The 24,722-nt window shown below is 43.5% G+C and overlaps 1 protein-coding gene across 1 annotated transcript in view; it reads left to right on the forward strand.

The window, feature by feature from the left end:
- MBTPS2 (membrane bound transcription factor peptidase, site 2) overlaps positions 1-24,722 on the forward strand; it is a 417,557-nt gene that overhangs the window by 45,549 nt on the left and 347,286 nt on the right. Inside the window, exon 2 of the mRNA XM_069204735.1 lies at positions 2,362-2,510. Coding sequence (XP_069060836.1) covers positions 2,362-2,510 — 149 coding nt within the window. The remainder of the gene's footprint in view (positions 1-2,361; positions 2,511-24,722) is intronic.

A 24,722-nucleotide genomic window follows, 5' to 3' on the forward strand; every position in this document is an offset into this window, starting at 1 on the left:
TTTCTCCTCTGTGGCTGTCTTGTGTCTTTTTTGGGGGAATTGTGTTAACCAGCCAGCAACTCTGATGGTGGGGTGGTGAAAGTGGTATTCTATTGGAATTAGCGTGGCAGTTTTAAATTAGGACGCTAAATGGCAACATTTTCATTTTTTGCTGCAGATAGAGGAAGAAGCTAAATGGAAGTACTTTAGTTCTATGCAGGGTCACTGTAATTGTAGAGCAGGAAAAGATGAAATTATGAGGCAGGTTTGACCAATTTATGTGGTAACAAAAGACCAGTTACGAATTTACAATGCCAATAGCTCTAACTTAAGCAAATGCGAGACCTATTGCATTGTAAACGCTTGTTACTTCATTGTAAGAGATACATGGACGCTGATAATAAAATGTTTGTGGTATCACTGCCGTATTAGTCTGTACTTGTAGTTTAACTTTCTAAAATGCTGCTTCTTAACAAACTATCACCCTGCAGAGAATAATTTCCTACGTATTGTAAACAATTTTGTGACAATCAAGGAGTTCCACCATAGCAAAGAATTCCATCGAGTGAACAAGAGCATAAAAGGGCATAAATTTAGTCCCACGCTGACCCCCTCTCGGGCACATGATGTGGCCTAATATTTGGGCACATGGTGTAGCCTAATATTTTGACAACGGAAGTTAATAAATACAACACAAACCATAAAAAAGTGCAAAATGCGACCTCTGATCTCAAACCCCTTCCGTGAGTTATGGTTGCATTGCCTTACTGATTTTATTCTCCACGTTTGTATGTTCCATTAACAACCCTGAGGATTTTTTAACTGAACAATGCATGAAACAAAATGTAGGCACGACAATGGTTGCCTTTTTGGTGAGATAGAGGGCATTTTCTGTAGCTTCTGTCTGCTGTTTCTCTTTAGAGCGCTTATATTTCAGCATTCTCCAATCCTCATTGTGGCCTCCCTTCCCTGGGAGCAATTGGCAACTAAAATCAAGCAGTTTTGGAGTTGTTCGCTCAATGACACTTCTGCGCATGCACTTCTATTCTATGAAAATGAATTAAGCGGTTCAACTAGAGCTATTTATTCATCAAAGCTCTGTATTAATCATTCCTTGTTTCTCCTCTAAAAGTGTCATTCTTTTAGTTTTTTTTAAAGCAATTTAATTCTGTTGGTGTGAAGTTTTCCACTTGCTTTGGGAGACCAGGGTTCTTATCAAGCATGATCAAATTACGTGACCCTTAACCTCCTTTGCAAAAGCTGCAAGAACTGAGAGCATTTATAAACTAGCATAGCCACAAGTTTATTTCACTATATAAAACTGTGCAATATTCACAATGCTTTCTTTGATTTTCTAGATGCCCCCTTGATTTGGGAGGAATCACGGATGGAATCAAAGCTTTTCCTCTTGTCAGAACAGTGCCATGTGCATTCTTCTTCCATCTCAGTTGTGATTTCTATTTATATTATCGAATTTGGGATATTGACTAAACATGTTTTTATCAGTTATCTAAACAACATGTGTTTTAGCGTGCCGCTTCTTATATATGATAAATTGTCTTTAGGATTTTTTTAAATGTATTTCTATGCCTCTCTGCCGTTTTGTGGGGCTGTAATTCATAGCATTATATAGAAGCGTTTACTTATTCATAAATAAATAATTCTGATGATAAGTTTTTGTGTGCTTTTTTTTTCTTTTTTTTCCAATTACCATTCACAGTTTTTACACTGGTAGCATTTTTCATTTGGAACAAAAATGCATATTCTCAAAAACAGTCCTCAGCCAATGTGAAATCTATATTTATAAAGTGTTATGTTTGCTCAAATATTTGCTGTGAGGGGTGGGAGCACCAACACCTATTGGAGCGAGCAGTGCCATTTTCTGTGTGTTGCTACTTCATTGACTTCACGAACGTGAAGTACCTGAAGACTTGTGACAACGTTGACTAGGAGTGAGTGGCCCTCTGACTGAACAAGTGCAGTGAGTTACTAAGATTGATATTTGTGTACACCACTACTAAGCAAGCACTTGGGTCCTCCCAAATAAACCGTCATCACTTTGTGCACGCTTCTTGTTGGCTGTTCCTCATGTAGCAAGTGGACACTTAGGAATGGGACTAATCTGAAACACACGTGGCACCTTCATAGCAAAATCAGAGGTGGTATATCACACAGGAGAAATCGCTAAATAATGTAAGGACAGTTACATTTTCTATCTGAATGTAGGTTGATTTAACTGTCAAGTCACAATTGTATACTAATGCTTTTGTTTCTGCCTTCTATTTTCTTCACGGTATGAACATGATATGTTGTTGTTTCTTGAAGCACCAGCTATTGATGTATTTATTGCATTTTCCTGTTTTATTTTGTTGTTCTTTGTAGTCCTCCGCCTCGTTGAAGATACCTTATGAAGACTGGTTGGTGTCCCATGGATTGAGCATCTCACCTTTTCATGTCCGGTGGCAAACCACAATTTTTAACCGCTTGCTGTATAAATGGGGACGGTGGAAACCCAGGTTTCTTTACATATGGTATAAAATCATTTTTCTCTGTTTTTTTCATTGTAAAATGTATAAACTTCCCTCGTAGCTTTTAAATTTCAGAGTATGAGAAATCACTGAGTACATAAAGCAGCTGTGTCTCTTCACTATCTGGTGAAACTGAGACATGGTTGGCACGTTGCTCTTCAGATTTCTACAACATTTTGTGTTGTGCTCCCCACCCATGACACCCTGGTGACCTAACCTATATCCTCATCCATTGTGCAAGAGTGAAATAACCATTATTATTATTAATTTATTTAATTTCGTTTTTTCGCTGAGTGTTTTAGCAAAAAGAAATGATTATACTTTGTGCCATCTTTCTTCCACTTTGAAATATTTTGAGTTTTATTTGTTGGGTAATCTTGTATTTTTAGTAAGCAGAACATCTACCTCAGATGATCATTATATTAACTCTAACCTCAGTGGTTTTAATGAACAGTAGTAAGCAAACACCATGCTAGAGTAAAACATGGCTGTTTCAAAACTAACTCCAGAGACGCAAATATTAAGTTGTCCTTTAAAGAAGAGCTCAAAACTAATCCTGGAAATGTAACAAATAAGGTGACGTTTGAAGTACAACTCCTGAGCGCACTCCCCTAAACAGCTTTAGAAGTTGTAAGTCCAAAAAGTGAGAACTTAAAAGTCTTTTTGGAGTGTCCACACACCAAATGCTGCAGTGAAATCAAGATGGAGTCATACTATCTTTAAAAGACAAAATGGAAACGTTATTCAAAGTTGTTGCGCCTAATGTGCTTCTGACATGCCCATGTGTGCTCCCTGGCTCCAATTTCGCTTTTGGCTCACGTAGTTTTTCTGTTCTGAGCCCCTGAGAGGCCTTTGACGTTTTGTTGAATATTGCTTTAGCAGCAGCGTTCCCACCTCTGCGTGAATGATATGCCATGGGCCTTAATGATTTACTTAACAAAATTCTCAAAGTACTGGTTCCAGTTGTACGTGAGAGCTTCATATCCATATGTGGCACCCCTGCTGCCGCTTGCTGTTCTCACTTTCATGTTTTTTCTCTAGTCTATATTTTTTACTGCCACTACTCAAAGTTAACTGTCTTAGGAGAGAAGCCTCTTTTGCCTCACATGCAGTTGGTTACTGTGGTTTTATGAAAGATGGCCTACTTTCTTGCCTTTCTGACCACTTCCGCAGAGGCAGTCACAGCTTCCCTGTCTTCTTTCCTGTGAGAAATTGGATTATTAGTTGAAGTGGCTAGTAGTCCTCTTCAAGTAACAATGGCAAAATTCCCTACTAGGTCCCGTTAGGTCTCAGCAGTATAAACCTAAGCTCAGGCCATTGTAGCTGTAGCACAAAGAAGACAGGCTTGACTTAGGAGAAAAGTGTTAAGCGTTTATAGGTATAAAAAGAGTTAAAAATAAGAACACACAACACAATAAAAAAAACAATCTTAATTTATAAAAATAGTGTAAAATGCAATGAGCTAAACGACATCAAAACAATAAAAATCAGATGGAGTGAATCAGAGGTATGATTTTTCGACGTTTTATGTGTTTCTAGTACCAAAAAGCATAAATCACTAACAGTGGAAATCTTGTTGTGCTATACTGGGCCAAAGTCAAAAGGTTAGTCTGATCGCAGTGGTGCGCGGGTCAGATACAGGGAGCAGGTTCGGTCTGGTGAAAAGTTACAGCTTCTGATGTAGAAATTTTTTGTTAAGTCGAAAATCCTCTGTGGAGTAAGGCAGCAGGCTGTGGCCAAGACTGGTTCCACAAGCCGTTTACTTTTGTCAGGAAAGCTCCAAACAGGAGATATTTGAAATTCGCACCTAGGAAACTTCCCTTGCCGGCCGGATACTCCTAGCGTCTTTTCCTGGTGAAGATTTCAATTTTTGGACCTGGAAACGTTTATGGAAGTCAGACTTCTTTCATTAGGGGAAACCAGCAAGATGGATCTGCCTGGGGATGCGATGTTGGTGCCTCAGTGGCAGTCTGGTTGGTTTTTTTTGGAAAAGGTTTTTAAGTGTGCAGTTTTGCAGTGCTTATTAGGGAGAAACTCCAGTCTTCTCCATCCAGTGGTCCAGAAACTTTTGGGCACCACTTGGGGGTTTGGACTCAATCTCACAGAAGCCACCAGCAAGGTCCGGAACAAATCCAGTTGAAACTGTTCAGCTGTCTTGGACGTATTGCAGGTTTTATAATCCTGCAGCTTAACAGGAGGCTAGCCAACTAGCCCTCAAAGACAAGTGGGAGCAGGTCCAGCCCTTGGGGTTTCACTCCACAGGTAACATGTGTAGTCCTCTTTCTGAAGTCTAGGGTTCAGTAGGTGCAGCCCTTCTTTCACCTTCCACAGGTACAAAGGTGTTCTGAAAAAGGTTCCCAGAGGTGCCACTTTTATGCCTGCCACTAGCTTGTGAGTGGAGGAAACTCCCAGTCCAATATGGATCCTGTTCCCAGCAGCAACTGTACCCTATCTGATGTAATTTTCTGTGTGGTTTGGCCATAAACAATCCCAGAGTGACCTGCTGTGCTAAACTCCAACACTGCAGAATCTATCTTCCTCCCTGCAAACCAGTTTTCTGTAACTGGTGATTGCCCCTACAAATACTGAGATTGGTGCCATTCTGGCTAATTGGACAAGAGCAGGGATAGGTCTAAGGGTGTGTTACCTCTGCTGTGGTAGGGGATGTCCCTTTGAAGCTTTTGTAGTTGGCGACCCTATCCCCCTGGCTTCCTGTCAGGAGGCGATAACACTTCCTTCCAGCCAAACCTTGTTTTCCCTTTCCTACTTTCCTCGCTACTAGAGGATTCAGGGAGGGAAATGCCAACTTTCTGCCTGACAATTTATTAATATATGTGATTACTTATTCTTAACAAATAACGACTATTGGATTTCTATGACATTTTGTTGTTATTAGGGGGTATTCTATAATTGACCCCCAAGCTCACTAGTGATCATAGGGTTTCCCTTGTTTTTCAGTACGAACTTTCTAAAGGTAGCATTTTCAAAATAGTAATTTAACATCTAATCTGACCATCAGAATGAATATTAAATTCTTATTACTTTGAGGCCTTGAACCATGGTTCTAGCTTTTTCCAAATTTAAGTTATACATTATAAGGCGTTACAATGCTTTTCTCTGGTAGAGAGTTTCTTGTCACAGTGAAAAACAATATTGTAGATTTTTCACTGCCAGGGCACGTAACACTTAAGAACACGTGTCCTATTTTAGGTCGCAGCCTACCATACTGCACAGCTGTCTGATTTGCTAAAGACATCTTGGGGACATTCAGAAAGCTGACCTCGGAATGCATTCTGCCTGTTGCTTGCCATTGGTTTTGTGATTTGTAGCTCACAATTTCTTGCTTTCCATTTGCTGGCTTTATTTGTTTAAGGCTGTCCAGCTTGAGTTCGTATTTTTCCTTGCCATAACCTTATTTATAGTATCCTTCCAACAGCTCCCTTTCTGTAAACAGGCCTGTAAATCTTGTTCTTTTTTTGTCGCATTTGCTGTGCATTGAAAGATTGTGGTCAAATGTCCGGTATTGTCTTCCGAGGGGCTTTTTTACTTTTATTTCTCTGACTTCAAAGTGAGAGGGTTTATGTGACATTCTTGATGAATACTGGGGGTAGGAATATGTTTTTTTTTCTAGCACAAGACAGCATTTAAATGAACTGTGTAAGTCTTTCAGAGTTAGAAATAGGAGTACAAATGAATCAATTTTTTTATTTCTGAAGTGTACTTTAATATGATCAAAACAAATGATTATGCTAGGTGATGCAATTTCCACACATTTTCGTCTGTGCACTGTATAGTTTTATTAGTAAAACTGTATATCTATGCAAATATAATGGTCATTTCAATTGAAAATGTGTTGTTTTGTAATGGCAGTATGCTACCACACCATGAATACACTACTCCATTCTGCACCACTCCACACCACTGCACTCTACTCTGCACCACACCACTTTGCACCACTCCACTCTGCACTATTACACTCCACGCCACTACACTCTATCCCAATGCACTCTACTCTATAGCACTCAACTCTATGTCCCTGTACTCTACGCCAGTCCACTGTATGCAGCTCTAATCTACTCTGCACCACTGCAATCTATGCCTCTGCACTCTACACCACTTTACTCTACATCATTACACTCCAGGCAACTGTGTGCAACTGCACTCTATACTGAGCCACTCTACTCTATGCTCTTTCACTTTACTCTGCAACAGTCTACTCTATGCCACTGCAGTCTAGCCACTCTACTCTTAACCACTGCACTCTGTGCCACTGCACTCCACTCTGCATCACTGCACTCCACTCTGCATCACTGTACTCTACGCCACTGCTTTGTATGCCACTCTGCACCACTGCACTCGGACACTCTACTCTGCAGCACTGCACTCTCAGCTACTGAACTCCACGCCGCTCTACTCTGTACTACTCCACTCTGCGATATTCCAGTCCCCACTCTACGCCACTGCACTCTGCCACTATACACCATAGCTCTTCAAACTGGGGGGCAGGCCCCCCTACGGGGGCCCCAAGTGATCCTAGGGAGGTGGGGCACCAGACTGTGGCCAAAAGAAGCATTATACAGATAGCAGGCCTTTGTTTTAAGCAGAAGCATGTTATTGCATTTTTTAAAAAGGTAACAGTACTTAACTGCAATGTTTAAATAGGCCTAGACATATTTAAACATTGCCATCCTTATAAAATAATTGTGAAAAATTCTGAGGGGGGGCCAAGGATTTTTATTTTCCAACTGGGGAGGCACAGCATGAAAAAGTTTGGAGACCACTACTCTACACCATTATATGATACTCTACACTGCACCACTCTATGCCACTACACTCTATGCCACTTGACTCTACCTTGCGCCACTGCTCTCTGCATCACTCAACCTCACACCACTGCCCTCTTCTCTTCACCACTGCATTCTACGCCACTGAATTCGATACCATTGCACTCTACACCACTGTACTCAGCAACACTCTATGCAATGCATTCTATTCCAGTCCTCTCTACTCTGTGCCACTCCAGTGTATGCCACTCTTCACAACTCCACACAATTCAACTCCAAAGCACAACACTTTGTCACTCCACACTACAACACTCTACTCCACTCTTCGCTAATCCATTATATGGCATTCCATGCTACTCTCCTCTTCTCCACTAACTGTTAGCCATGCATTGGCAAAGCCAATAGCTCTTGCATAAGTGAGACCTATTGCCTTTGCCAATGTTTTTTCTAAATATCATGCACCCTGCCCTACAGGCAAATGGGCCCTACTTGATGGTGACTTGTATGCATTAAAAAGAACGGTTTAGGCCTTGCAAAAGGTTTATTTTGCCAGGTCGAATTTGCAGTTTGAATCTTGCCCAGCTAGGTTGCAGTGGCAGTCCTAGAGTCCTGTTTTCACTTGCCACTTTAATGGTGGCACAATGAGTGCTGCCATCCACTAGTGACATTAACTTATGGGCCCCAAGTACACAGAGTGCTTCCCACACTAGGGACTTGTATGTAAGGTAAATTTGCCAAAAAGGAATAAGCCAATTTTACGTTTTTATGGGTTAGAGCACATACACTGGACAGCAGCATCCCGGGGTTTAGAGTCCATACACCAGCAATAAAATCTAGCAAAAGTGTGTTTGGGTGGCACGTAAAAAAGGGCATTTTCTTACACTTTCCATGTCCTGAATCTAGGAAGAAAGCTTCTTTTCTGAAATCAGCTAAGAGGACAAAACATTGTCTAAGAGAAAAAACATATTTAAGCAACTGATGGTGCCACGTTCCTACCTTCCACATTCTGTAGGGGAAAAAAAGGAGGAAGATGTTCTTCAAAATTATTGGAGGGCTCCTGTGAACTTAATTGTAGACTATAGCCTACCTGATTACACTGGGACTCCGGCTCCAAATTTGTCAATCATCTGGTAAAAATGACTCTTTGCAGTAGTTTTTAGGTTTCGCCAAGGCAGAGCATTTGCTGTCTCTTAGAGACATGCTGTTTCTACTCTGTAGGGTTACATCACACCCACCGTTGATTCATCTGTTTGCCTGTTGTTGAAAAACAATTATTGTGTGTATTTGGCTAATCTGACTTCTTTGTCCTTCCTTTTGTTGTTTTGGTCACGCCTAAGGAGCAGTGACCTATTACTGGTCTCTTTGCACTTGTGGCTATTTCAGTTTGTGTGTGTGCACTTTTTAGGGGTGAGCGCAAAGTGCACCGTCCCCTGATGTAATATGTCTTTGGGCTTCCAACCACGCCCTTGTTACGTCAGTCCTTTACATTGGTTTGTGGGCTTGCCTTTTAAAATCCGCTTGCTTTCATTAGTGAAAGGCATGTATACGTCATGCCTTTTCCGGTGTTTAGCCCTCCTCGAGCACACTGACCAACTACTGGAAACATACGAGGCTCCATGTTTTCCGTATGGGTTCTGGACTATTTTTTATTTTTCACTGAAGCGCGATCGTGCAGTTTTTTACACAGTGCGATCTTGCTTGTTTTTTAAAATTCCATTTAATGTGGCAAGAAAAGTCTGGTTAGGAGTTTTCAACGTTAATAGCTTTAACTCGACGAAATGCGAGACCCGTTGCATTGCAAATGCTTGTTTTTAGTTGCTTTCAGACCAGCTCGTGTTTTGGTAAGGTTCCCTTTTGTTCCTTTTTATTTTCCTAGCACGCGTTTTGTGGTTAACAAGACAAGGCGTTCACTTGTTTGCCTCGTTTGCAACCAACATTTTAGGAATGTTAGCTTTTGTTCCGTTTTAACTGCCATTACGCAAGTCGGGCGGTGTTTTTATATTTTTAAATCCGCAACTCCAATTGCCTTCGGTCTTAAAAGCAAAAACTTATTGTGAACATGTCAACGTATTGTTAAAGTTTATTTGGATTTACCAGCCCTTCCAAAACAAAGCCTTCATTATGTGGGATTTATTATGCACCAGTATGTTTCTATTTCTTATGTCGCTTGTTGCTAAAAGATACATTTTTGGGGGTTAACAAGGCTTTTAGTTTTTTAGGTTGCTGTAATAAAGAAGGAGAGGTCTGCGTTATTTCAGAACGAGACATAGCTATCTGCTGATTTGTGTGATGTGTGCCACGCGCAGGCACTTTTGTTAGATCCTTGTTTTTGAAGTGCGCCATTAGAATAGCCCTCTCTTTCAGTAACTGCTTGGCAGATTTTTGAATACTTTCTAACATTTCATCCTGATGAAATGAATACAACAGCAACGGAAAATGCTATTGGGTGACTAATGTTCACAAGTTTTAGGAAAGCTTAAGTTATCGCTTATTGATAAACCGATGAGAAGTCACAGAATTATTAACGGACGCCCTTTAGAAGTGCTTTAAAAAAACGGCTAATTAAAAAAAAGTACCACACTGAAAGCAAAGTGTGTGCACAACAGAATACACTTTGACTCAATGTATTTCAGATAATAATACCGCAATTACAGGACTTGTGAATGTATAGTTTGCGGAGTGTATTATTGCTACAATACTGGTATGCGCCAGCAGTGTCTATGTTGGTATGTTCATGCCCACGATATTCAAAATACAGCTTTGGGGTTCTTAGTTAAAAGAACGTAATTTTGTGCATAATTATCTTTGATGCTACTTAAAACACTCTCAAAGGGGCCAGTGTGAGAGAAAGAGGTCTGAAACACGCACCAGGCACAAACAACCGACCACCAGTGACGGGTGCGCACACATTCACATAGATAGAACAAGCGGTCACAGACAGCAGAGAGTAAAAGCAGAAATGCACGCACATTTGGAGCAAAAGGAAAGCTTTTTGGTGTTTGCCTTTGGTCTATATTGCCTGGAATGGCTTTCAAGCTGAGCTTTATTGCCCCGATAATTTCTCTGGGCTGAGGTGCCCCCTGACTTCACAGTTCTGTCCCTCTGGAGAAATCACACTGCTTGGGATAAAACGGTCCCATTTTTTGTCTGGAAACCAAATTAGGCGCTAAACAAACTTTTGAACGAGTCTGGTTTCCAAGAATGCTGTTTTTCTGCGGAGGTAGGACGCATTTGTCTTTCTTTTCTGTACACTTGTTTAAAAAAAAAATATCCTGGCGTACTCTCCCTTCATCGCAAGTGGGAGTAGTCGCAAAGAGCAGCACACTTTTATGTTTGTGTAAATACAATGCTAATTCATGGTCTTAAAAAACTGCTGCAGCGCGGAGAAATCCTAGCTATTATCCCAGACCAAATAGTGGATTTCACGCCTTAGGCCGATGGACAGACACAACATTGTTTAGAGGGGATGGCAGTATATGTCATAATCATCACAGTAAACATAAATAAACAAGAAGTTTGACAATCCGATTACACTGTAATGTCCACACCAGTTTATTAAGAAGATTTGTACATTTATTTCCCTATATTAACAATGCTAAAGTCACAAAAATAATTCTCAAACACGAATGATACATATAAAGAATCATCAATGGCTAGTTAAACGCCTTATATATCTGAGTTTAATCAACGCAAGTAAACAAGTTAACTCAAGAGTTACAACACAACTTAATAACACCACGATTTGCGCTAGTGAAGTAATATACATTGAAGCAACAGATCAAACAACATCAATACAAATCATGAGCATGTAAAGACAGACTCTCTATCTAACCACTAATTAGCATTAACATGTTGGGCCTCATGTAAACATTTTATAAACACAAACTTAGAAAACATACTAACTCGGGTTATATAAAAAATAATATTATTATGCAACAATTTTTTAACGAGTTGCAGCTGGTACCTGTTAAACAAAAGACCCACAACAATTTGCATTATACGTTACCCATAATGTCAATGGATAAGATCAGGAATCACTTCAGCAAGGAGACACCATCAGTAGGAACAATCTGTAAATCCCCCTCTCTGACAAATCTGACATAAACTGAATCTCTGAGAATAGCTTACAATATCTGCAAATATCTCTCTCTGGCTCAAAGAATAAGTGACAGAACGTTAAATTAAGTCTCACAAAGCCCATGATTGGTCAGGACATAGGGTGTTATACTTATACATTCAACCAATAAAACTACTGTTAGATAACTAAAAGTTACACATTCATAGTACACTGTTTTTATTCGTTAATGTCTCAGTGACGAAATTATCAACTAAACACAATTTATAACAATTTCTTCTTCTCTTCCGTCTCGTCTGTGGTTCCATTGTTCCATCATGACAGAATTTCAGGCTCAGGAAGAAACTTCTAATAATGTTGCATTTACTTCCATCCTCGAGGAAAAAACACACTTTAGTAACATTTTCTAAACAATAGGACAGTCAAACTCTAGCAATGACCGAATAAATCTGACCTTATAAGGCATAACATAATTCCACTAGGGGTTGGTGTTTACACTTCTATAAACTATTAAACACACTCTTTTTGAATAAGCATTGAGTAATGAAAACAATTCCATTATAAGCTAAAGTTAGCCTAAGTAAAATAAAAAAATAAAAAGAATGATGGTGGTCATTTACAAAAGTCACCCATTTTGTTAGCATTTATTAGAAAATCACACATTAGTTAATCAAGGTCAGTGCATATTTAATTATACATTTCATTAGTAAAATCTTTGCTCCTGAATAAGAAGCATAGGCCCTGCTTTATTCACTCGCTGGCTTTGCCTGACTCTGTAGTCAGTTTATTAATGCATTTTACTCCAAGGGAGGGCTCTATGCGATGCTGGAAAAGGACATGAAAAGCAACATTTGTTTAATTGCTTTAGAAAAAAACAATATATTGGAATTGCAGTGATATCCTGCTGATTTTCACAGCGAAAATAAAATATTAACGCTTCAGGACTGCGTTAAATCATTCTAAAAGTTACCGTAAACTGCAGCCAGTGCAACTGGAATATTATAAAGCATCAGGCCCCAACTGAAAGGCAGTTTTGTTCACAGCGGGGGCTGGCCAGCACAGAGGCTAGCTCGCTTGTCTGTCCTCAGAGATGCCACAAACGGTGCAGAGTAGTACAGTCTGCCATCACCAAGTCCGGAGAAATCTAGTCCCTATTAAAGCGAACACCGAGGGGCATGTGTGGCCCATCAGTTTTATATGAAGGGTTTCTTAAAGTTTCTACAATACCTACCACATAACTACAGAGCAATAGAGAAAAAAAACTCTCAAAAGCGAGACCTGTTGACTTTGCAAATGCTTGTTACTTTAAAGAGGAAAACATCTGAGAGTTATACACAGGTAGAGTAGACCAGTGTTTGAAATACTCAGGATATCTGAAGATCTTTAGGGCGAGGCGCAGGTGTTTACTGCAAAAAAGGCTCTTGCTGTGTAGGTGATGAAAATGGATTGTGGGGTGAGCCTGTGCCTGTCTCGATGAGAACTGAAGCCGAGCTTCAGCTTTTTGTAGCCGGGGGCAAAGCACACCATGCAGAGAGATGGGATGCTTGCTTCTGTAAAGAAGTATGGTTCACAGCAGTTATGCCGAGTTCATTACTGCAGAAGGTACCTGGTGGTCAGTGCATCCAGGGGCCTTGGGCTCAGTGCTCCGATTGGTTTAGGACTCACCATAACCAGGTAGTGCAAACACATTGAAGCCCATGAACCTGGTTATCACTACAGTCCAAGGCTTCCTGCAAACAGGGGCTCAGTGCACACCACTATATGCAGGTATGTTTGGGCCGCTGTGGCCAGGAGCCAAGAGGTGGCTGAAACATGTGTCTAAGGCATATTATTGGAGTGAGTTGCTGCTCTTTCTCTGAGCCTGTAGAGGGTGATCATCCGAGATCACGAAGACAGTCAGTTGACTAACATGGGCATGAATAACATATTAAGTGATGTTTCATGCTCCAGGCCTTCTTTCAGTCTGACCCTAATGATCCACCCTCTTAAGAGACTTCTTTGTATTTACCCTGGGGCAAGCTAGCCTATAGCCAGCCAATGCACAACTGTGCTGGTCAAATTCAACTTTACACTGTAGCATTCTTGGCAGCTGCGCAGGAACCTAGCCTCAACATTGTCCATGGGAGTGGCCCTTGTAGCCATTGGATCTGAGCAAGTAGGTGGTTCCTCCAGCCCCCTGAGGGCTGGTGAGCATCCCCTCTTATCACTGGTGCTGTCCAGTCCCAAAAGCAGAGCTGCTAGGGGCTTTTAAAGAGACACCACCATTTAAACAGATGGCTGTGTACCCAGAGTACGTTCAGGCACTAACTACTACTTCTGCTCCATTACCTCGAGCATAGGACTTACTTTGACCATGCTCCATCCCATGCTGCTTCTCTGGAGTCAGTTATCTGTAACTTTATAACATTTACTCTTGGAGCATCCGCCCAGGTCTCAGGACACGGAACCCATATTTTCACTGAAAAAAAACAAAGCTGTCTGACAGACACTTCTAGTTGCAGATTCCTTACCTTTGAATGTCCCCAGGCGTCCGACTGGATCCGGAGATTTTTTTCTTCAAGCAGTACCCCTGTGCGCCATTAGGTGGCGTCGGTTGACTCCACCGGCGTAATTGGCATTGTGGTCGCCGTTATGACGTTGCGGTCGTATATAGGCACCACCCTGGCGCGCTGAAATCAGTTCTTTTCTTTCCCAGCCAGCCTACGTGCAGATCTGGAGAAGAGCTACCCCAGTCATTTTTTGACTGCAAGATTTTGTCGAATTCATTTTGACGAGTTTTGATGCGACGAGGGATGTCCCATAAGATTGGATTTAAGCACTGCAACCCCTGTCACCATATGATGTCGGTGACGGATCCGCACCTCGTGTGCCTCTCGTGTTTGGAGCTCAACCACAACCCAAAGTCGTGCTCCGAGTGTTGGGCCATGAACCCAAAAGCTTTGAGGGAGCAGTCCCCTGAAGCTCATGGCGGCGCAACACTAGACTCTGCATTGTTCCTGGTCCCATTCGAGAGGAAGGTCAGGAGATCGGTTGTAGAGTCACCACCATTCTTCTTATTCCAAGTCATCTGGATGTTCGGGTAAGAAGAAGTCGAAGAAGGCAAAACGTTCTTAGACTTCGACCCATTGCTCGCACGGCGGAGGAAGAGTGTTGATGCTCTAGGCCTCGGTCTTCAGATTCTCAGTCTGGGTCTGCTCCTCGCCTCCCCGAATTTCCAGGAGCCGGGGCTACCCCTGCTGAACTAAAGGAGTTCTGTGAGGCCATGCGCCTCATATTTGGGCAGCCCGACCCATCCCCGGCGCCGTCGGGCCCAGGGGAGTCAGTGAGGGCCTCCTTTGGTTCAAAGCCGGTGCCAACGCGACCTTCTCTGGAGTCGGGTCAGACGTCGACACTCCTGGCGCCGATTGGACTACAATCTACGTCAACCCTATACTTATTCCTGACGACCCGGAGTTGGAACGATGTAGCTCGACGCTGACTTTGTTTTCCATGGGCGCTGCCGAGCCCAGGGTTGATCCTGAACCCTATTACTATGGGTATGGTTAACGGGATAGAGGGGCCACTGGACCCTTTAGAAGACCAGCTTAAGCCTAAACTGGACTGGCTACAGGATTTGGGTGATGCCAGTGGGTTGGACACCTCGCTTGACACTGGCATGTTCTCTCCCCATACCGTGTCAACGGAGGAGAAAGCGTCTTATTCTATGGTGTTGAGAACGACAGCTGTGGTTTTGAACCTTGAGCTTCCTTCTGTAGAGGTAAGGCCTAACCTCCTGACTGAAGTGCTTCAGCCTGGGGCCTCCAAATCGGAACCCCCTCTTCCCTTCAACAAAGCACTTACAGATGTCGTACTGGGGACCTGGTCCAAACCCAGCACAGGGGCTCCTGTGAGTAGGACGATTGCCCACCACCATCAGCCTGCACCGAGTGACCGAGATTTCCTTACCCGACACCCCACGCATGAGAGCCTTGTCATCCAGGCTTCTTCATCCTCTGGCGCATTCCCTATCGCTCCCTCGGACAAGGAATCAAAAAGGCTGGACAACTTAGGGAAAAATATATTTTCTTCTGTCAGTTTAGGGCTGCGGTCTGTTTACACTGCATGCCTTTTGGGTCGCTGTTCCCATACTCTCTGGGACACAGTCGCACAAGTGCTGCCCCAGGTTCCAGAAGAGACCCAGAATGTTCTCTCCCAAGCCATGACAGATGGGAGAGATGCAGCCAAGTTCATGGTCTGTTGTGGACTGGATACGATTGACTCACTAGGCAGATCGGTTGCATCGATGGACCACTGAGATGCCACGCCTGGTTGAGGACGTCTGGCTTTTAGGCAGATCTCCAGCAATCTTTGATGGACATGCCCTTTGATGGCACTCGTCTCTTCGGAGACAAGGCGGACTCAGCGCTCGAGTGATTTAAGAATTCTCGGGCAATGGCTCGGTCCCTTGGTCTCGCAGCCGCTCATCGCTCCCCTCAGTCCGCCTCTCGCTCTTTTTGTGACTACAGAAGGGGCACCCATCCGCGTCCATTTCCACTGGGCGACCAACCCATACATATGCTATACAGCCCCTGCGCGAATGCGGGATCCACCAAGCTTGTGGATCAGGGAGTCAGCGGGCCACCCAGTCCACCCCGTCTCAAAACCTTCCTAGTCGGTTGGGAGATCCAGGACCAGTTGGCGGCCATCAACTGCCCCACTGGGAATCTATTACCACGGACAGGTGGGTTTTACAGATCGTCCAAAGGGGCTACTCCTTCGAGACTTCTCCCCCAGCTATGCCACTATCTTTCGATCACCTGTCGGAGGATCATTTGGCACTTCTCTGCGAGGAAGTCAATGCTCTCTTGGCCAAGGGAGCCATAGAGAGGGTCCCTGGGCCAGAAGTAGGTTGTGGTTGCTATTCCTACTACTTTCTAGTGCCCAAAAAGGACAAGGGTCTTCACCCTATCCTATACCTACGGTCCCTTACTCTCTTCCTCAAGAAGGAGAAGTTCAAGATATTAACCCTGACTCAGGTCCTTTCTGCCCTGGACCCTGGAGACTGGATGGTTTTGTTGGACTTGCAGGCCACCTATTTCCATATTCCCGTCCTGCTGACCCGCAGACGTTACCTACGATTCGTGGTAGGTCTCGAGCACTTTCAGCTCACCATGCTCCCCTTTGGCCTTACCAGTGGTTAGGGGTCCCAGTCTTCCCCTACCTCGACGACTGGCTGTTGAAGGCGGACATGCCCCAGAAAATTGTCTCCAACCTCCAGACTACGTAAACCTTTTGCATTCGCTGGGGTTCACTATCAACGTGCCAAAGTCACACCTGACTCCCTCTCAGATGCTCCCTTTCATCAGAGCTGTCCTGGACACAGTGCAGTTTTGGGCTTATACTGCCAAAACTGCGACTCCAGGATATTCAGGCTATGATTCCGATGTTTCAGCTTCTATCCTGGATTTCGGTGAGAATGACTCTGAGGCTGCTGGACCTTATGGCCTCCTGCATCCTGCTGGTCCAAAATGCCAGATGTCATATGCGGGCTCTGTGGTGGGACCTGAAGGTCCAGTGGGCGCATTATCAGGGGAATCTTTCTGACATGGTTCAGGTCTCCGAGGGAACTGCGAAAGACCTGCAGCGGTGGTTGTTAAATCCAGATTGGGTCAATGGCAGATCCCTCTCTCTTCTCCAACCAGATCTCACAGTAGTGACAGATGCATCACTCCTGGGATGGGGAGGCCATATGGGAGAGACGAGATCAGAAGCCTCTGGTCTCTGGCGGAGTCTGGGCTCCACATCAGCCTTTTGGAGCTCTGGGCGGTCCAACTTGCATTGAACGCATTCCTTCCCTCTCTCAAAGGGAAAGTGGTGCAGGTGTTCACCAACAAAACCACTGCCATGTGGTACTGGAACAAGCAGGGCGGAGTGGGGTCGTGGACTCTTTGTCGAGAGGCTCTTCGCTTCTGGACATGGCTGGAACACCAGGGCATTTCCGTGGTAGTTCAACATCTGGCAGGCTCTCTGAACGTCAGAGCAGACGAACTCAGCCATTGATGCATAGTCCATCACGAATGACGACTCCATCCGTAGGTGGCGCAAGGTCCCATTCAGCAGTGGGTAGAGCCTTGGTTAGATCTGTTCGCCTCTGCAAAGAACGCACAATGTCAGCTGTTTTGCCCCTTGGAGTTTCCAAGGTGGCACTCGCTCAGCGACACTTTTCGTCACAAGTGGAACTCGGGCATCCTGTATGCCTTCCCGCCAATACCACTTCTGCCCAGAGTTCTGAAGAAGATCAGGCAAGACTAGGCCCAAGTAATCTTGGTGGTTCTGGACTAGGCACAAAGAGTCTGGTATCCCAAGCTCTTGAGCATGGCCATCGATCCTCTGATTAGACTGCCTCTTTGGAAGGATGTTCTGTCTCAGCAGCAGGGGGACGGTTATCCACCCAAATCTGTCCAGTCTCTGTCTCCTTGGGTGGAGATTGAGCGGCGACAGTTGACAGCTTTTGACCTTCCACCCGAAGTCTGTAATGTCATCTTGACAGCCAGGTGTCCCTCCTCCAAAACAGTGTATGCCTGTTGTTGGAAGAAATTTGTGGCATGGTGTATCAACAAATCTGTTGATCCGCTCTCTGCACCCCTCTCAGAGGTTCTCCTCTTTATCCTCTCTCTTGCCCAGCAGGGCGCTACTCTGAACACCCTCAAGGGATATTTGTCTGCCATCTCTGCCTTCTTAAGGGTACCAGACCAACCTTCTCTTTTCAAATCTCCCATTGTTGGGAGGTTTCTTAAAGGCCTCACTCATATGTTTCCTCCCATCCGGTTCATCATGCCCCAGTGGGATTTGAACTTGGTCCTCACATATCTCATGTGCGCCCCTTTCACGCCACTCCACAACTGTCCTTTACACCTCTTAACACTTAAAACAGCTTTCTTGATTGTCATCATCTCTGCTTGCAGAGTAAGTGAGATTCAGGCTCTTTCTTCGAAGCCACCATTCCTAGCAGTGCATCCTGAGAAAAGTGGTGCTTTGTACCAGGGCTTCCTTTCTTCTAAAAATGGTAACGCTATTTCACATAGGCCAATCTATCACCTTGCCTACTTTTTACGCACCCCCACATCCCTCTCATGAGGAGGAGAGACTCCACCGTCTGGATCCAAAAAAAGCGTACCAAAGCTTTCCGGATGGATGATCAACTCTTTGTGGGATATGTGGGTGCGAAGAAAGGGAAGGCTGTGCAGACGAGGACCATCTTACGATGAGTAGTCCTCTGTATCAAGATCTGCTACGCTTTGGCAAAAAAAGCAACTCCCCGATGGTTTGTGTGCTCTTTCTACCAGGGCAACGGCTGCTACCACAACGTTAGCACGCAGAGTTCAAGTCCTCGATATCTGTCAGGCCGCAACGTGGGCGTCCTTACATACGTTCACCAAGCACTACTGCCTGGACAGTTAGGTCCACGGGAACGGCTATTTTGGCCATTGGGTCTTGCAGGATGTTTTGGTGTGATCTTGGTTCGCAGCCCATCACGGGGATGATATTGCTCGGGTATCTATGTAAAGGTAAGAAATCTGCAACTAGAAGTCTTTATCAGATGTGCAATTTACTTACCTTCAGTAACAATATATCTGGTAGAGACATATTCTAGTTGCAGATTCCTTACCGACCCACCCATTGTTCCTGCACCGCAAACTGATTTCTATGGACAGGTACTTTCCTCTAAGGGCCCTAGTTTTGGCACACCATTCTCATAGTTCTTCATGGCTCTGTGCTACTGGCTTGGGAAGTCTTGAAAAGAAACTCACGTCAGCGCACCAGTGTGGCACCTATATACAACTGCGATATCATCATGGCGACCATGACGCCCGCAGTTTCGACCGACGCCACCTAACAGCGCGCAGGGGTACTACTCAAACAAAAAAAATCGGGAAAAAACAAAATCTCCTGATCCAGTCTGACGCCTGGGCTACATGCCCCCTTATTGTATTTATTTAAAGCCTTGGGGAGGTGGTGGTCACCAGAGTTGCGGGGGTGGTGCCCCCCTGCATTCTATTTAATTAAAGCCCCGAAGAGGTGGTGGTCCCTTTGGGGGGGGACCGCCCGGCTCCCCCGCATTCAATTAAAATTAAGCTCCTGGGAGGTGGCTGTCCCCGGGGCTGGAGGGAGGAGTCCGAAACAAACTCCCCTGATTATTTCATTTTAGCTCTGGGGAGGCAATGGTCCCCAGACCCAGGCCGAGACCCGGTCTTCCCCGTCCTAACTTATTTCTCATGCCCCTGGGATTTGGCTCACCCGGGGGCTTCACCAAAAATGTGTGAAGCTGTCCATTTAATGTTTTTTTTATTTTCTTTTACTTGTCGGGAAAATCAATGGATCTGGTTCAGTGGGTTGTTCCGATTTTTTTTTTTTTTAAACAGAAATACTTCCCTTTTTTTTTTTTTTTTTTATTTTTTTTTTTTTACTGGTACTCGGCTGAAGCAGAGTCCCAAAATGAATGCTAACACTTCCTTGTTGAAGTGTTGGCGGCCAATCATATATCTGCACGGGACAGTCGGATCTGCATCCCTAGACATCTACTTTTTTTACCTTAAATTACTCCAAAACTACTAAACAGATTTCCCCAAACTACAAAAAGTGTAATCTGCGGTACAGCATCTACATTCCTGCCAAATTTGGTGTAATTCCATTCAGCAGTTTAAACTGTAGGCGTGTCTAAAGACCCAATGGAAAAATGAATGGGGAAAATGCATTTTGGGACCCCCCTCTTTTTTACTGTCTCCCGCTTGATGGATCACCCGGAATTTATTTTACACAGCAGCTGAACTGACCAAAGTATAAGTTTTGAAAATGTTGCCAAGTTTTGTCAAGTGGCGCCAACGTTTTATAGGCAAAACAAAAAACGCTCTGTCTATGGAAACAAGTTCCTAACTATACCTAGAGGCTACTGCCACCAGTATGTATTATAGTGTTAACTTTGAAAAAATTAGCATATTCAAAGCAAGCCGGACACCTAAATACTTCAGCTAGGAATAATGGATAGGGGTCCATTTCTATTTTGTTGGCTTTCTGAACTGGGACCATGATTTAGAGGGACAGGTGGGAGCATTCGTACTGTGGCACGATGGTGAACTTCTTGGACCGGAGCAAGACAACTTAAAGCAAAAGCCTTTACCAAGAATGTTTTCATTAATGAAGAATGAAAGTCGGAGGTTTGAAAACAATCTGATACCATTGTAGTTCCAGCATAAACAATGCAGACTAGCAATCTGGCGGCATTATTCCCATGACCTGCTGAGCAGCTTCCGGGAAACCAATGTCTTTGAGTTCTGAGGGAGGATGGTTGCAAAGCTGAAACTTAAAGTACTTGACAGAAGAGCACCACCAGGAATGGAACCTGATGCTTCATTTGACCAAACAAAGGAAACCCCAGCCAGCCTTAACATTGAAAGGGTTGACAGATTTATAGCAGATAGGTAGTGATGTTACAGTGTGGTGTTGTAAGGCATTGTATGTCGGAACAACGCATGCTGGAAACACGCATGCCTGAACAACGCAGTCGGAACAACAACTGTGTCGTTACCACTAATGCCTTTACCACGAATGCCTTAACAACGATTTTTCTTTATAAAGGCATTCCTGGTAAAGGCATGCATGGAACGGCATGCATGGTTCCAGCATGCAACACCCTGCCTCCCACCCCACCCCTAAAATTACCGCAACCCCCCCACCCTGCCCCTAAAACCTAAAACCACATCAACCCCACACCCCTGCCCCCAAAACTACTGCGCCCGCCCCTAAAACCACCCCAACCCCCCACCCCTAAAGCCTAAAATTATCCCAACCCCCCCACCCCTGACACTAAAATTACCACGCCGCCCAACCCCGCCCCTAAAAACATGGTGCTTACACTACAGACTCATGAACAAGAGTGACTTGTACACACCTGTGATAACAGTCTTAGAGGCAGCGAGTAATCACTCTGAGTGAAGAAGGAAAGTTGTGGTAACTGTAGAATTGCGTCAATTCCCATAATGCACCTGAATTATTTATCACCTAGGCTGCTGGTAGTGGTCTGGATACAGCAGATGCCTTGAGAAGATGGTTGTTGTGTTGTGCAATGTGACATCCTGCTGAAATGCTCACCTCCACATGTCACTGTAACTCAGAGTGGAAGGACATTCTGTCTGCCTTTTCTCTCTTAGATTCAGACAGCCACAGTCTGGCTCTGGAGCCAATGGCTGAGGGTGTGCTTTGCTTCTTAACAGCTGGAACCTCTGTGCCATGCCTCTCTACATTTCCTTGACTGGTGCTTGGCTTTAGACCCAATAGGCATTTGGACCTGGAGATTGATAGAGACGAGAGAGGCCTTGCACCCATACATAGAGTAAACTGATGCCAATACAGGAAAGGATTGTTTGTCCCTAAAGAAGCTTGGCTGACCCTTGGCACAGTCCCTCTTCTAGCGTTTTTGACCGTTTCATACTAAGAACTGATTGCCTTTTGAAAATATGAAATCAAGAAGCAGATAACTCAACTTTACAACCCACAAAGCCAATGAAAATCGACAAAATAAAGAAGTGGTATGATCTGCCTCGGCTGCTCAAGGTCAAGCCCCAAATTCCCGATTTGAATTATGTAGTATTTAAAGCACATGTCAAATGCAACGCTACAAAAGTGGATGGTTTCAATCAATAGTAGAATGCATGCAGTGTAAGCGTAACAAGTACGGCGAGGATGGATAATGCTAAGAAAACGATCAGAGCTCTGGAAGATGAGAACACTAATGCTTGCAAGTGTCAAGAAACTACAAGCTACACAAGAAGTGCAACAAAAATGAAGATTTGGAAATGTGACTTCAGGGAAATATTTTTCAGTGTCTGTGGAATCCTTTGTCTAGAAGTTTCTTCAGGGGGTTTTGAACTTTTCACCATTCTTACAATACTTCATTGTGGAGCAGGCACACAGATTGTTGGCCCTTAGGCCAACTCCTCGGTCACCGTTTAAACTAGTTATCACCAATATCTTGACATATAAAGACTGATTTGTCTTTCCAGGATACAAGAGAGAAGGGTGAGTTGAAATTTAGAGGAATACCTGTATTGTTTTTGATAGCAACTGAAAGAGAAATTAAACAGACCGACAGGATGGAATCAACAAGGAAATATGGGGAATCGTGATTGTGTCCCTTTAGCATTTTGAAAGAGGTCATACAGGTTAACAGAGGTAAAAAGGTTGCAAGGGACAATTTGGGGGTTAGATTGCAAATTATCAAAGTGTTCATCTCATGCTACTTTATAAATTAATTCTAAGAGCATCTATACTCTACATTTCTGACAAGGTGGCAATGTCTGGATGTAGAAATATACTTAATTGAATGTATATTACACTATTAGGAGATAAAGTGAACCATGGAACGGTTTAGGGGTGTAGTAACGGTCCAGGAGCAGATGGGTTGACACCAGCGTTCTATAGGGAATATTCCGGTGTGTGCGTATCTTATCTTTTTTTTTAAATAGTTCGAGCAGGGAATGATCCCACAAACGTCATAGTAAGCATTTGTAACTTTATGATGAAAGGCAGATAAGCCAGAAGATTCATGCTCTTGCTGCAGACCCCTGTCATTAATTAAACTAGACAACAAGATTCTGTCAAAGGAAATTCCACACAGACTTCTGCCTTTGATGCTGTGGTTAGTTTTTCCAAACCTGGCAGATGCATAAGATTTAACTTTCACGGACCAATGGCAGTTATCAGGCAACTTCCCTTCCTCCAACGACAGCAGTTCGTCTAGGTTTAAAAGAGAGATTGAGTTAAATGGGCATTACCTTTTTAAATATTGAAGCACATGTGGTTTGGTAATTATCCAATGTCGATCATCTCACATTTTGAATTATAGTCAGCCAGCTAGTATGTGTACTATTGAGGTTACTTCTGTTGTCCTATTCCTTACAACAGCGGCCACTCAAGGATGCTCCCTCACCCTGTTTGCTCTCACGATTGAACCACTTGACTGTTTTTTTTGTGAATCTGTGAGCGTATGATATTGTTTCATATTTCTGTCACATAGAAAGCAATCTAGAATCAATTATACATGAAATCACAGAATTTGACTAGTATTTTGGTCTGCATATAACTTGAACAGAATCGGATTTTCTTTCCTGATAACCGTTTTTCACAACGAAAGTTATCTGGGACATAGGTTTTCATTGGTGCCCAGATTTAGCAAAATATTGTGAGATCATCAGAGGCCTGGCTTTATTATTTTTGTCTAATAATGGAAAGGTCCTTGAACAACTAGAAAATCAAGTCAAAAGATGAACCACCACCTCCCTTTGAATGCTGAAAAAGATATTCCTTTTGAAATGGGAGCCCTTACTAAGTTACTTTAACTGTTCCTAAGCGTCCTCCACCAAGATGTTTTTCAGAAAGATGCATTCTTTATTGCTAAATATTAAACAGGAATGGGCGCAGTACAGCCTTAGATGGGACTTGCTGATGAAATCGGTGGATTTGCAGCACTGGCATAGAGTGTTTTTACCTAGTGACACAAGCCTACTGTACGTGATGTTGGTCATCCAGTAGACGACCACATGTACATATTGAAAATGTGCAGGCAAAGGTGCAACTGGTGGCCTCACAGTCATAGATGTAGATATTAGCATCTGGAGAATGTAAGGGACGGGGCACCAGAGACTGGCAAGTATAACACTTCTACACTGCTGTCAGTTATCCTTTACAGGCACAGGCAGCCATTATGAGTAAGCTACTAATCCATAGGGTGCCACTAATTTCACGTTGGTGTCACTGTCAACAGAGACACTTGGTCATAAACATTCTTTAGGGAGGGGCCTCTGACAAAGCAAGTATGCAGACTATTGATTTTGTTAATGTTAAGCAACATATTGTTGCCCTTGAACAAAATCTACTTGATCGGAGTGCTGGGCGTATTAGTAATTTTAAGCCCTTGCCCATGCTAAATTATTGCTCAATACGTACAGGTTGCTTTCCACAACATTTCACTTAATATCCATTAGTAGCCGTAGACCAAAGTTTTTAGCAATTGTCTTGTGCCACAGTCCTTGCATATGAACTGCTTTGTATGTATCAAATGTTTTGGTGTACTAAAGCGATTCTACACCAAGTGTCTATCTTAAATTAATTGAAACATGATGTTGTTTGTTTTGTTATATTATTTCTCGTGTTCAAACAAAGCAAAGAAAAAACCTTAGCCCAACGTTAACATAAGACAGAAAGTCAAAGAAAACTGAAACCAAAACTTGCGCGTCCTGACTAGAGTGTCTTCAGCATAGCCAGCAGCTAATCTCAGACCACAAATTAATTATAGTAACATATCGCTTCTATAGCACACTT

The sequence above is a fragment of the Pleurodeles waltl genome, chromosome 8, assembly GCF_031143425.1.
Source record: "Pleurodeles waltl isolate 20211129_DDA chromosome 8, aPleWal1.hap1.20221129, whole genome shotgun sequence".
Lineage (NCBI taxonomy): Eukaryota > Metazoa > Chordata > Amphibia > Caudata > Salamandridae > Pleurodeles > Pleurodeles waltl.